Source organism: Rhinoderma darwinii, chromosome 7 (genome assembly GCF_050947455.1).
Source record: "Rhinoderma darwinii isolate aRhiDar2 chromosome 7, aRhiDar2.hap1, whole genome shotgun sequence".
Classification (NCBI taxonomy): domain Eukaryota; kingdom Metazoa; phylum Chordata; class Amphibia; order Anura; family Rhinodermatidae; genus Rhinoderma; species Rhinoderma darwinii.
The window spans coordinates 39,332,563-39,347,088 of record NC_134693.1 but is presented as its reverse complement, the minus strand read 5'-3'; the positions used below and the strand labels follow the sequence as shown (position 1 = coordinate 39,347,088).

The window sequence follows — 14,526 nt, the reverse complement described above, 5'->3', positions numbered from 1 at the left end:
GCAGAACATTTCCCAGAACCTCACACTGCCTCCATCGGATAGCTTTCTTCCCATGTTCATATTCTGGTGCCATCTCTCCGCAGGTAAGTGATGCACACGCCATGATTTATCAGATCAGTCCACCTTATTTCATCGTCTAACGGTCCTGTTCTGATGCTCACTGAAATTCTTGTATTCCACAAAGTCTTTGTGTACCCAGGACTAATAGACAAATGCGTGTTACCATTCACATTGTCAGGAGGATGTGTCCCTACACAGTGTTATATTGTCAGCGATGGTTGGAGACTGTCAGTATGTAGGGACTCCGCTCTTTGACAAGAGGAATCGTAACACCCATTTTGAATGCTTGCACAGAAAGGTAGTGTTCACCATAGACAGGACAGAGCGGCGGTGGGGAAGGGGGGCCCAAGTTTCTGGAACAGCCCAGGGTCTATGGTCTACTTAATACGTCACTTTATATGTTCCTGAACCAGTAACAGACAAAAGCTAACAAAAATGAGCTCAATATTTCAGTTCTGAAGTTATCATTGGAATAAAAATATTGAGGCACTAGAACATTCTGAACTTTTTTTTTTATTTGTTAATTGAAGTTGAATGTTTTGTATCGTGAGGCTTTTCATAGTGAATCCTGGATGCAGGTCCCTCAGGACTGTTCCTAGTCACATCAAAAATGAAAACTCAGCTTCTTGCCCCCAAAGTTTTAACCCCTTAACGCTCCATGACCTACTATTAGGTCATGCTAACTGTAGCGTTCGCGCTCAGTGACCTAATAGTAGGTCATGGAGTAAACACAGCGCCGTTCGCGCGGGGCGCGTTCATGAGCTGTGATAGCTGCTGTTTCCGACAGCAGACTATCACTGCTCAATGTGCCGGGACCGATCGCGGAGCTCCCCCGCCGATTAACCCCTCAGAAGCCGCGTTCAATAGCGATCGCGGCTTCTTAGGGGTTAATCCGCCATCGCCGGCATGCTACACGATAGCGGCCGGCAATGGTGACTATGGCAACCGGACACCAAACAATGGCGTCCGGCTATGCCATAGACGGAAGCCTAGTGGGTCCTGACAACGTCAGGACCCACTATGCTTGCTGTCAGTGAGTAGCTCACAGTTCTAATACACTGCACTACGCATGTAGTGCAGTGTATTAGAATAGCGATCAGGGCCTCCTGCCCTCAAGTCCCCTAGTGGGACAAAGTAATAAAGTAAAAAAAAAGTTAAAAAAATGTGTAAAAATAAGAAAATAAAAGTTTTAAAAGTAATAAAAGTAAAAATCCCCCTTTTTCCCTTATCAGTCCTTTATTATTAATAAAAATATATAAACAAACAAACTATACATAATTGGTATCGCCGCGTCCGTAACGGCCTGAACTACAAAATTATTTTGTTATTTATCCCGCACGGTGAACGCCGTAAAAAAATGTATTAATAAACCGTACCACAATAACAATTGTTTGGTCACTTCACCTCCCAAAAAAATGGAATAAAAAGAGATCAAAAAGTTGCATGTACCGAAAAATGGTACTGATCGAAACTACAGTTCGTTACGCAAAAAATACGTCCTTGCACGGCTTTATTGATTGAAAAATAAAACCGTTCTGGCTCTTAGAATAAGGTAACACAAAAAGTGAATGATGGTTTATAAAACGTATTTTATTGTGCAAACGCCATAAGACATTAAAAAAAACTATAAACATCTGGTATCGCCGTAATCGTATCGCCACGCAGAATAAAGTGAATATGTCATTTATAGCGCAGGGTGAACGCAGTAAAAAAAAAAAGAATAAAAAAACAATAGTAGAATTGCTGTTTATTAGTCACCACGCCACCTAAAAATAGAATAAAAACTGATCAAAAAGCCGCATGCACCCCAAGAAAACTACAGTGGATTCCTCAAGGGGTCTAGTTTCCAAATTGGGGTCACTTTTGGGGGGTTTCCAATGTTTTGGCACCACAAGACCTCTTCAAACCGGACATGGTGCCTAATAAAAAAAGAGGCCTCAAAATCCTCTAGGTGCTCCTTTGCTTCGGAAGCCGGTGCTTCAGTCCATTACCGCACTAGCGCCACATGTGGGATATTTCTCAAAACTGCAGAATCGGGGCAATACGTATTAAGTTGCGTTTCTCTGATAAATCCTTTTGTGTTGTAAAAAAAATGGTATAAAAAATGTAAATTTCACCTCTACTTTGCTCTAAATTTCTGTGAAACACCTAAAGGGTTCATAAACTTTCTAAATGCTGTTGTGAATACTTTGAGGGGTCTAGTTTCTAAAATGGGGTGTTTGATAGGGGTTTCTAATATATGGGCCCCTCAAAGCAACTTCAGAACTGAACTGGAACCTAAAAAAATAAATACATGAGGCAATACTTCGCTTCTCACATTATACTGATAATGAGCCGTGCCCACCCCGAGATGACCCCAGTTTTGACCGTTTGTATAAACGGAGACCCCTATTAGACCGTTTCAGTGCCCTGTTTTCCCAAGCATACACCCCGAGAAGTGTATTTCTATTGATGAGTCCCTGTTACATTTTAAAGGGAGGGTTCAATTCCGCCAGTACCTGCCGGGTAAGAGGGCAACGTATGGCGTGAAGATGTATAAGCTGCGAGAGTGCATCAGGGTATACCTACAGGTTTAGGATATATGAAGGAAAGGCCACCCCCAAACCAGACTGCATCCTGGACTACAATAGGTACATGGGAGGGATGGACTTGTCAAATCAAGTCCTGAAGCCCTATGCGGTGTGGTATAAGAAGCTGGCCGGGCACACCATACAGATGGCTTTGTACAATGCGTACGTGCTACGTCGATGTGCAGGCCAGACGGGAACTTTCCTGGAATTTCAAGAGGTGATTATCAAGAACCTAATCTTTAGGGAACAAGAAGGGGGGGCACCCAGTACTTCTGGAAGCGAGGCCACACACATCGTACCAAGGCGGCAACACTTTCCAGGAGAAGTTCCCCAAACCGGTGGAAAGGGAAAGAGTCAAAAGAGGTGCAGAGTCTGCTATAAGAGGGGGATAAGGAAGAACACTATATACGAATGTGACACGTGTCCCGAAAAACCAGGGCTCTGTATAAAAGATTGTTTTAAAATGTATCATACATCCCTTGATTTTTAATTTACCCTGATGCACTCCGCACAGCTTACCCCCCTCATCTTTCCCTTCTGAGCCCTGCCGTATGCCCAGGCAGCTGATAACAGCCACATGTAGGGTATTGCCGTACCCAGGAGAACGCACATTACAATTTAAGGGGTGTATGTCTCTGGTGGTGCATGCTGGGCACAATATATTGGACACTGAAATGGCATATATATATATATATATATATATATATATAAAATTGCAAATCTCACTCTGCACCATCTGCTGCGCATTATCTTTTACACAGTACCTGTGGGGTCAAAATGCTCACTACACCTCTAGATGAATGTCTTAAGGGGTGTAGTTTTTAAAATGTGGTCACTTCTCGGGGGTTTCAACTGTACTGGTACCTCAGGGGCTTCTGCATACATGACTTAGCACCAGAAAAGCTCCAGTAGGCCAAATGGTGGTCCTTTCCTTCTGAGCCCTCCCATGGGCCCAAATGTCAGTTTATCACCACAAATGGGGTATTGCCGCACTAAGGACAAATTGGGCAACAAAATGGGGTATGTTGTTCTCTGTGAAAATAAGAAATTTTGATCAAAAATTACATCTTATTGGAAAAAATATCATTTTTTTCATTTCACAGCCCAATTCAAATAGGTGCTGTGAAAAAACTGTGCGGTCAAAATGATAACAAAAACCATAAATGATTTCCTTGAGGGGTGTAGTTTCCAAAATGGGGTCACTTCTGGTGGGTTTCCATTGCTTTGATACCTCTGGGGCTCTGCAAATGCGACATGGCACCCGAAAACCAATCCAGCAAAATCTGGACTCCAACCAACACATAGCGCTCCTTTCCTTCTGAGCCCTCCCATGGGCCCAAACGGCAGTTTATCACCACAAATGGGGTATTGCCGCACTAAGGACAAATTGGGCAACAAAATGGGGTATGTTGTTCTCTGTGAAAATAAGAAATTTTGATCAAAAATGACATCTTATTGGAAAAAATATCATTTTTTTCATTTCACAGCCCAATTCAAATAGGTGCTGTGAAAAAACGGTGTGGTCAAAATAATAACAAAAACCATAAATGAATTCCTTGAGGGGTGTAATTTCCAAAATGGGGTCACTTCTGGCGGGTTTCCATTGTTTTGATACCTCAACACCTCTTCAAACCTGGCATTCTGCCTAAAATATATTCTAATAAAAAAAGAGGCCTCAAAATGCACTAGGTATTTCTTTGCTTCTGGGGCTTGTGTTTTAGTCCACGAGCGCACTAGAGGCACATGTGGGACATTTCTAAAAACTGAAGAATCTGGACAATACATATTTAGTAGTATTTCTCTGGTAAAACCTTCTCTGTTACAGAAAAAAAATTGAATAAAATTGAAATTCAGCAGAAAAAATGAAATTTGCAAATTTCATTTCCACTTTGCTTTAATTCCTGTGAAATGCCTGAAGGGTTAAAAAACTTTCTATATGCTGTTTTGAATACTTTGAGGGGTCTAGTTTTTAAAATTGGGTGTTTTATGGGGGTTTCTAATACATAGGCCCCTCAAATCCACTTCAGAACTGAACTGGTACCTTCAAAAAAAGGCTTTTGAAATTTTCTTAAAAATATGAGAAATTGCTGTTTATGTTCTAAGCCTTGTAACGTCCAAGAAAAATAAAATAATGTTCAAAAAACGATGCCAATCTAAAGTAGACATATGGGAAATGTGAACTAGTAACTATTTTGGGTGGTATAACCGTATGTTTTTCAAGCAGATGCATTTAAATTCTGAAAAATGATATTTTTTGTAAATTTTCTCTAAATTTTGCAATTTTTCACAAATAAAGACTGAATATATCGACCAAATTTTACCACGAACATGAAGCCCAAAGTGTCACGAGAAAACAATCTCAGAACCGCTTGGATAGGTTTAAGCATTCCGACGTTATTACCACATAAAGTGAAATATGTCAGATTTGAAAAATGGGCTGTAAGGCCCAAACTAGGCTGCCTCCTTAAGGGGTTAATTACCTGAACCGTCTTGGCCATCAAGGAGTTTATACAGGAAATGTGTTCACAATACAAGAAGTCATTGATCGATAGCGAGGACATGGCACCAGAACAGAGAAACAGCTGCAGGTAACAACGCATTTTATTGCTATTAGAAAAGTGGAATTGAGCTTTAATAATAATATGTATTAAAAAATAACTATAAACACACTCAAAGTCTGGACAGAAAACTCACAAGGATCAGAAAAGTTTTGTATGCCAGTCTTAAACAGAAGAATGCTGGAGTGAGAGGTGACAAATGTATTAAAACGTAATACATTTGTCACATTTTGGGCTGTATTTGCGCCACTAACTAAACACTTTGCCAGCTACGTGATGGCATAGATTTGCACTACAATTTACGCTAATTTCTGGCGTAAACTCTAGTAAGTTTGCTGGGACGTTGGTGGTCCCCATCCCATCTTGCTAATCGCCACCCACATTTTTTGAAAACATGCAAGAGCTGTGTAAAACAGAAAAAATAAAAATGATTGCGTAAATATGGTGTGCGCTATTTGTAACTTAAGGCCAGAAAACGGATGTAACACCATTCTTAAACTTCCCCCAAAGTGAGTTGGCCTAATCTTTAAAGGCTATAGAAACCTTTGAATTGACCCGACGACTCGGCTGAGAGCGGTTCCGGTATGTCTCGGACATACACGATCCACCACCTATCAATCCTATCAGAGTTGATCAACTCCGATGTGATCGATATTAGGGGGATCCTGTGTGTCAGAGCGAGACAGGACTCGCTCTCAGCTAAACTGACAGAAACGGCTGAGAAAGAATACAGATTCTACGTACAAGAGATACATGAAAGCCGTATCCAGTAAAAAAAAATGTTTCAAATAGAAGTCAATTTAAAAAGTGCTTAAAAAAAAAAATCAAATGAATTGAATAAAAAATAAGCTGCCACACATTTCCACCATAATTTACACCAGTTTCTGGAATAAATTATAGTAAATGTGTTAGGCGGCGCCCCGTCCTGCCGAGTCCCGTTTAGGGTTGCTCCCTCAAATGGTTCAATACCGTTATTTCATGTATTTCGATACGAAGCTGTGCGGCCGCACAGCTTAGCATTAGAACACATCAATGTAATCAGAGCGGGGCTGCGGCTGTGTAATACAGCCATTGCCCCGCACCCGAGTGCTAACAAGTGCGCGCGGTCAGCATGAGGTGATGAAACCAGCGCTGCATAAATGAGCGCCGGCACTGAAGACAGAACTTGGCAGGCGCACACTGAAAAACACCCCCATGTTCTGTCTTCAGTGCCTGCGCCGCTGCTCGTTCGTGCAGCGCTGGCCGTATCACCTTATGCTGACCGCGCACACACACTTGTTGTCAGGAGCAGGGCAATGGTCGTATTACACAGCCGCAGCCCCATGGCGGAGATCAGAGTAATCTCCGTCGTTATTCCCCTGAATTCAAGGGGTAAATGAGAAGGGGGGGGGGGGTGCGTCCTCTGGATCGCGTCACAGGGATTCCCTGTGATGCGATCGAGGGACATACCATGTATGGGCAGATAGTGCAGGGTCCATTGAAGGACCCCAGGGCTGTATGACAATATTTCCTGTTAGGGCATACTTGGGTATGTCCTAACAACTGCCTGTGTACTATCCGTAGCCAGTACATTAAAGTTTAAAAATAAAAAAAGTAAAAAAATAATTAAAGTAATGTTAAATAAACAAAGACAATTTTTATTTTTACAATAAACATTAAAATAGTCTCAATACATAAAATACACATTCGGTATCGTCGCGACCGTAATAAATTTATAGCGTAATTTATGATGTTTACGCTGTTCTAAAATAAAACAATTTTTTTTCACTTATTAATGTGATGCACGAGGTGTTATGAATTTTGAACCATGTGCCTTAGATTAATAGTAATTAACCCCATCATGTACCCCACACATTAACCCAATGTTGTCCATTATGACTGAGGAACGTGATGGGGTTAATTACTATTAGTGTGAGGCACATGGAGATTCAAAAATTCATAAAACCACATGACTCACATCAGAAAACGGAAGAGCTTTTTTTTTTTTGGGGTTGGCAAAAGTATAGTTTTGGTATAGAGTATCGCAATATGACACGAAGTATCGGTATCGAAGTCCAAATTCTGGTATCGTGACAACTCTAGTCGCGTTCAATTTTTTTAAAACGTGGTGCGAACGGCGTAAATTAAAAATAAGTCGCAAAATGAGTTTTAGCGCAAAATGCTAATTTTCTATGCCAGAAAACAGTGTGTTTGAAAAATTCTCCTAATTTTTTTTCTAGAAGAGAAAGTGAACATTTTTCCATTATTCCAGACAGCCATTTTAAGCGGTCAACAAACGGGATAGTAGTCAGACAAACTATTGTTAGTGCGACAGCCATATTCCCCGACTCCTGCATGCTCAGTTTTGGGGAGGGAGTTTAGTGGCTACAAGATTCCTCTGCTCATCTTTTGGGGGAGACAAAGGATTAGATGGCCTAGACTCCAACTGGTACTGGTTTCCTCCAACAAGAGACTTGAGGGGCGGTCAGGCTTCCCCTATACACTGATCCAATTAAAACTGGGAGCATTGGTTGATCAATACCTAATGCGTATGACCAGTTTTATATATACTTTGGTCCCTAATTTGCGCCAGATATGCATAATTCCAGGAGGTGCAACCGTGCCGTCTGAAGTCCAAACAGAAGACTTTCTGCCTGCCATTCCATTTGCTTATTTAATTTGACAGATTATACTCTGGATAAACGTAACCTAAAAATAGACACAGACAGAGACGCACACACACACACACACACACACAAACACACACACCTTCATTCAAACGAAAGCTGGCCATACATTTCAGATAGCTGTCGTCCGAACACTCGTTTGACCGACAGCTATTCTTCCCAACATCCCTACAACACATGCACATTGTATGTGTTTTCAATAGGAACGAGTAATGCTGCTGCCAGACTTCTCTGGCATGCAACAAAAGGATTGGGCATTTTGGAATCGAATATGCCCGACCTGTCGCTCACCAGACATCTGCTGTTGGGGGGGGGGGGGCGTGTCGGGACACTGCCATACACATTAGATGGACGGCTGGTCCCACTGAATAGGCCATTCCAGTAACCTTAAATTAAACGGGGTGTCTGGTTTCAGCAATCTGTTTTTTTTTTTGTTTAATTAAAAGTCAATTTTCCAAGGTATATAATATAAATAATATTCCAATATACTTTTATTAATACCTCACGGTTTTTAAGACCTCTGCAGGAGAAATATTCCATATTTACTTCCAGTGAATAAAATTCTGTCCATGGTCATGTGATGCACAGCTAGTTACGGTATGTGTATCAGATCTGTGTCTATAACCTGTGTGTCCATCACATGACCATGGACAGAATTCTATCCACTGGAAGTAAAAAATTCCTACCGAATAACAAGCAGAGGTCTTGAAAACCGTGAGGAATTTATAAAGTATATTTGAAAATTGTTTGACTTAAATTATACAAGAAAACAAAACATTAAATTTGCTGAACCAGGACAACCCACAACAGTTGCAGGCAATAATAACAGTAATAACAGGAACCGTGTAATGGCAGCCGACGTAGCTGATCAGACTGAAAACATTCACCACTACCTGGTCGTATGCAGTGCGCCTTCTTGAGTGAATACTACACGATCGCAGTAATATCGGAGAAGTACAATGATGGCCAATTGAGTAACCCAGTGAATGAGGTGAACGGTTATGGGAATTATATAAGACCTTTATGTACAAATCTGCTTTCTAATTCAGTGTTTAACTGACATTAGGCAAGTATCCTTTTATGCAATCTCAGTCATACCAGCACATACTTTCTCCAAAACGGTAAGCAACCACAAATCAGCACACGTGCTTTAGGCAAAACAGCACATGAGTTTCACATAAACCTCAACTATTTAGACACATGGATTTAAAAGAAGTAACGGGCTACTGCATCACACGCAAGAAAACAGATACATGCATGAAGAATCTCTCAGGAGACTAACCCAAACTGTTGTTTTCTATCTAATCAAGTGTTAAAAAAAAATAAAAAACATAAAAATACAGTAAACAAATCAAAACGAGAACAAGAGAAACGTGGGCGGTATCCCCAAATTTTTTTTTAGGATATATCACAACTTATGGAAAGGAAGAGAGGTGTAGTTGTCCATGGAAACCAATCAGGTTGAAGGTTCATTTTCAAAAAGGCCTTTGAAAAACGAGAGGTGGAATCGGATTGGGTATCATGGGCAACTGCTCCACTTTTCCTTAGCACCAGTTTTCATATATCTCATTCATTGTGAGATTGTATTTTTGTGCCCTAATGTCACCCACAGCAAGAATATCCAAGCGTCTAATTCCTAAATCATAGTAAAAAAAAATAAAAAATATTTTTTACTGGATTCTAGAAGTTATTGCCCTTCTCAGCCATCTATCGCCAAGGATGGTATAAAACATGATATGTACAGCAGGTAGTCGGGTGTTGTGGCCCTACAACACGAGACTGATGCGGAGGATGGTGGTGTTTAGTAAGGAGCAGTTTCACAGCCCGCTCACACTTACCTCGTGTTTCAATTCTTCAATTTGATCTTTTAACTCGCGAATATACTGGCTGGAGTCGGAGTTGTTGAGTTGTCCTTGAATTTTCCCTTCTTCTTTCTATATAGAGAAAAAGAAAGCAAAACAGGAAAAAGATGTCTCAGTGGTCTGCCAGTCAAGCACATAGCGTCGAGTCAACTCTGCATAAACATAATGGCCAAGGCACATGATCTGAGAAACGACACTTGTAAATCTGAAATCGACATAACTTTAACGTTGGGGGATGAGTAAAAGACCGTGCGGAACAAAGAAGCATATAGGGAACCAATCGTATTTCGGGGAAATTCACACCACGTATTTGCTGCAGATTTGACGGCAATGAATCAGCCGGAAAATCTGCATTGTTACATGCAGATTTTCAAGTGAATTTGCGGTTGATGCGATGCATAGGGTGAATTCTGCGGCAAATTAGTCTCTAAAAATTGGAATGAAAAAACTCGGAGGAACAATCCGCCAAGTGTGAATCTCTCACAGCGTTTTACTGTAAATTTTCCTTGCCATGCAGCCCCAGCCTTGTGTACATGGAGTCTTAAGAAGCCATAGGCACGGTGTGCGCTTCCATATGGTGAACCATACTTTACTTCTATGACACATGGCTCACAAACGACATTCTAGAAGCACCTGGTTTACACATCCTCTGAGTATACAGGGCGCAAATATGGCTAACATCTCTGCATAGGTAAATATAAGGGGAAAAAAAAAAATGAAAAAAAATAAGGTCTTCGTTCCATCTCTCGTGGGATCCTAAAAGGTTTCAGTCATTTAGACAGTGTGGATGAGAGCGAGTGGAACCGGCTGCTTTATAAGCAGGAACATTTCCAATAACATAACAACCACATGGAAAAGGTACATTACTCACAGGCTCCATGTGAGCAGACAGAAAAATAAAAAAACTGCCCTAAACAGCAGCATGCATTCTCATGAGTATATGAAGAGCAACAGTAAGACATCGGAGTTCCTCATAGCCCTGCAAACCTATTTAGTAAAGACTGCATTTATGTAACTTATACAGAACTAAAAAAAACAAAACACTAATTTTACCCCTATAATATTTTATTGCACTCAATCTTCTAGTCAGTTTCCCAATATTTTCATGAGAAATAAATTCAGCCACAAACATTTTCTAAGAATCTGCACATAACTGAGGTTTATCAGAGGCCGTCAGTTAACAGACTTCCTTCACAAGCAGGTGCACGACACAAAAGGGAAGGGAATTCGGTAGGTAAGGCTGCTCCTGCAGAGCGATGGCCGCTACGTATATTCAGGAGTGGGTTAAACATCTGCTGTCACAAAGAGAAGAGAAGGCATGGTGACAAAGTTAAGTTTGATCAAAACCGCAGTAGCGCGGCATGGTGGAGTAAAGGGCTGTGCTTTTCGCACAAGGGGGTGGGTGAGATGGTATATGTCAGGGAATATTTAAATGCTACAATTAAAAATCTGTCCCTTAAACATTTGGCGACATTCGTACAAGAAAAGTCAAGACCAAGCAGGAGCTGGATCATTACAATTATTAGCATCTTTGTATCAGCTGATGATAAACCATTTTCTATCAGACTAAGGAATTTTACTGTATTTTCACATTGCCTTTAATTCCATTTACCAGAATGAACAATTTACCAACAGATCGGTGTGTGCAGAAAATAAAGCAGCTTTAGCATCAAAGATATAATGACTATTAAGTATCTACAGTACATGTTACATATATGGCTGCTGTAAACTGCTTAAAGTGGTATTCCCATTACAAGAAGTGGTGGTATATCACGTTATGATTGACGGGGGTTCAAATCCTGGGACCTCCAACCGATAACCTTGTTGAATGAGTAGAATCCCTGTCTTTTTCCCTGCACAGCGGCGCTCCCATCCAGCCACTGTGCACATCGCCTGGACAGGAGATTTACTGTGTAGGGGAAAATTGTGCGAAATGCGCTCATGCTCTGCTACTTAGAATTTATCTACCACGAAAATATTTTGGTTTGAAAAGGATTTTCCCTAAAAATGTCCTACAGGTGTTGGCTTCTGTAAAGTTACTATATTCGGTCGTATCAACCCCTCTACCTGATACGGTTTCATCTTGAATCCTGAAGGGTAGACCCATCCTATCCAAGGTGGTTATAACAGACCAATGCAACAAAAGATCTGTTCACACGTGCGCTATAGGGTTCCATCAAGCTTTTTTTTTAATTTTGACAGCAACAACAGCGCAGACCGCTAGGCTTATCTTTCTATCTAAACAAAACTATTCCCTGCAGACCCTATTAAAGTCAATGGGGTCAATCAGCATCTGTTTGGATCACCCATACATATGTGATACAATATGTATGTGCGAAAGTGGCCAAAGACTTCATTAACATGAACGTGTCCGACTTACGCAAAAAACGGACCAGGTTTCCTGCATTTCATGTCCGTGTGCCATGAGGGAATTTCACGCATGACCTGCGTTTTTCACGTCCGTGACTCTTCTCTGAAAGCACTCAAAAGTCACGCATGTCTGAATAGACCATTTGACTTGCATGGGTCCGTGTGCTGTCCGTTATTTAAAACGAACAGAACACGGACGCGGAACTCGCTAGTCTGAATGGCCCCTTACACTGTTGCGGAGGACACACTTTCTAGTGACAGAGGCGGTCTGGCAACCGTTACAGAAAGCCTTCAAGCAGGCAAATTGGCACTACAGGCTGCTGAAAGGCAACGAAGATTTTTTTTTTCCTTAATAAAATTAGATTACAAAAATGTATGTAGATCCATGCACTGGAAAAAAAAACACACACAAAAACAAAAAAAAATACAAGTTTCTGAACGTGTGTAATGAAATTTTAAATATTTGGCCATTCAATATAAAGGCAAAATATCAAGATTTTGTAGGGTGGGTTTAGGAATCAAATTATTTTACTTTTAAAAACTTTCAATTTCTTTTGTTTTGGATCTGAAACCATTACATAAAATAGCGGATATATGTTTGTGTGAATTAAAACATTTCAAGTAAATTAATGGTCAGCTGGCTGGACAATACCATATTTCACGCGTTTTACTATTTTTAACAGTTCATGGCCATATGCAGAAGCTCTCGCTGCTGAAATAAATGGTCTAAACTGATCAGATAGACACAAATGCAATTTTGCTGTACAATGAAGCAATCGCAGAACAAATTAAGTAACTTTTCAAAACTGTCGCTTTGAGCACATTGTGGTGAAAATCTTGCAATTGCTAAGCTAAAGAGTTAGAAAGATTTCTTAAGAAACAAATGTTTTAAATTAGCATCCTGTGCTTTTTCTTTTCATCTGGCAACACATAAAAGCAATCAAAGTTCCCTATACGCAAAGCTTTCTTAAAAGGAAATACAGGTGTTTGGGGGCTTTAGGGGGCTGCAGCAAATATGTGAACATGTGAGAAGGAGAAAAAAAAAAATACATACAATTCCTAGAACAGGTGTCGAGAAGAAAGTGCGGTTCCATTACAGGCACTTTAACAATAAAGCTGATTTCACTTCGAATTTAGATGTTACTTTATAAACTTGTTATAGTGACATCTGATCAATATACAATCCATAAGGAAGAACCCCAACTAACAAATCATCTAAAACAATCTGACAAACTGTATAGAGTAGATATAGTAATAGTGTATTCATGGTTCAAATAATATAAATTTGATGGGCTAATAAATGATTTGCGGGTTCCCGAATACTTGTGAATGGTTGTGGATCCGTGAGACACGCTGATGCACAACAAAAGTTTTAAACCAATGCGGTCATGTGCCCGAGGCCTAAGGGTGGCGGATTTGTAATCCTGTTTTACACTGGACTAGAATAGTTAGATTTGATGTCATTTCCAGCAGTTTTAGTATTTTCCTGTTGATGAGGGACAGGGGTGAAACAGGGTTGAAGAAGATTGCAGGGGTGTTTAGTAAATGTGCAGTTATGTAAAGCAGAATATTTCAAAATTATACTGCGAGACAGTGGGTAGGGGCTAAAAACTAAGTTGTAATACAGGGATGGTTTCCATCTTTCACATGTATTTTACATGCTTAAAATGATTGGGAAAACGTCTATAAAAATACATTACACGGATGAATGCTTCCATGGGTTAGGCTCTGTTCACATCGGAGTCGAAAACTCCATTAAAAGCATCGGTCACTGATTTAGTTGTTTTTGAGGGGAAATTGTGCTTCAAGCTGTGCTATTTTATCGGTCAAAAAGATGGACACCCAGCAGAACCCATTATAAGACAAATCGGGTCCATCGGACCCAACTGGTGTCTGTCGTGCGACGGATCTGTTAAAGCATTGTGACTTACGTTATGAATGGAAGCCACAACGCAGATGTGAACTGAGCCTTACCGACCAAACACAGTCAAGCGCAATTGTCAAATTTATTAGCATCAGAGAGAGAGGCTTCTTGCCTTTGGGCTGACAAATACACCTTTTTGTTGGGCAACTGTAGCATGGGAACAAGGCATACTAAGAACGCTATGACATTTTCAGTGTTATCCGTATGTACATTCATTAGTTGGCTTAAGGGAATTAAGAAACACTAAAATGTATAACAATAAAACCAAGATCCTCCCTTCCTAATGACAGAATCAGGAGACCAAGATTTGGACCCAAACTGAAGTGGCCCAAAGTCATATCTGATCATTTATGGCCACCCTAACTAGTTCAGTAAAAGGTTAATGTATTTTAGCTGACATAAGATGATAAAGAGTGTGGAGGAAAGACAGCATAAAGTATAAAGACTGCAATTTCTTGGCAAAACATAGTACATGTCGCCAATGATGGATTTGAATACCCTCTTATGCCAGTATTC

At 40.5% G+C, this 14,526-nt stretch overlaps 1 protein-coding gene across 6 annotated transcripts in view; it reads right to left on the bottom strand.

Moving 5' to 3' along the window:
* The window catches only part of EVI5 (ecotropic viral integration site 5), a 148,986-nt gene that overhangs the window by 19,652 nt on the left and 114,808 nt on the right, over positions 1–14,526 (bottom strand). For all 6 annotated transcript variants that reach the window (XM_075833205.1, XM_075833206.1, XM_075833207.1 and 3 more), the window contains one exon: positions 9,693–9,788. In XM_075833205.1, the coding sequence (XP_075689320.1) occupies positions 9,693–9,788 (96 nt within the window). The remainder of the gene's footprint in view (positions 1–9,692; positions 9,789–14,526) is intronic.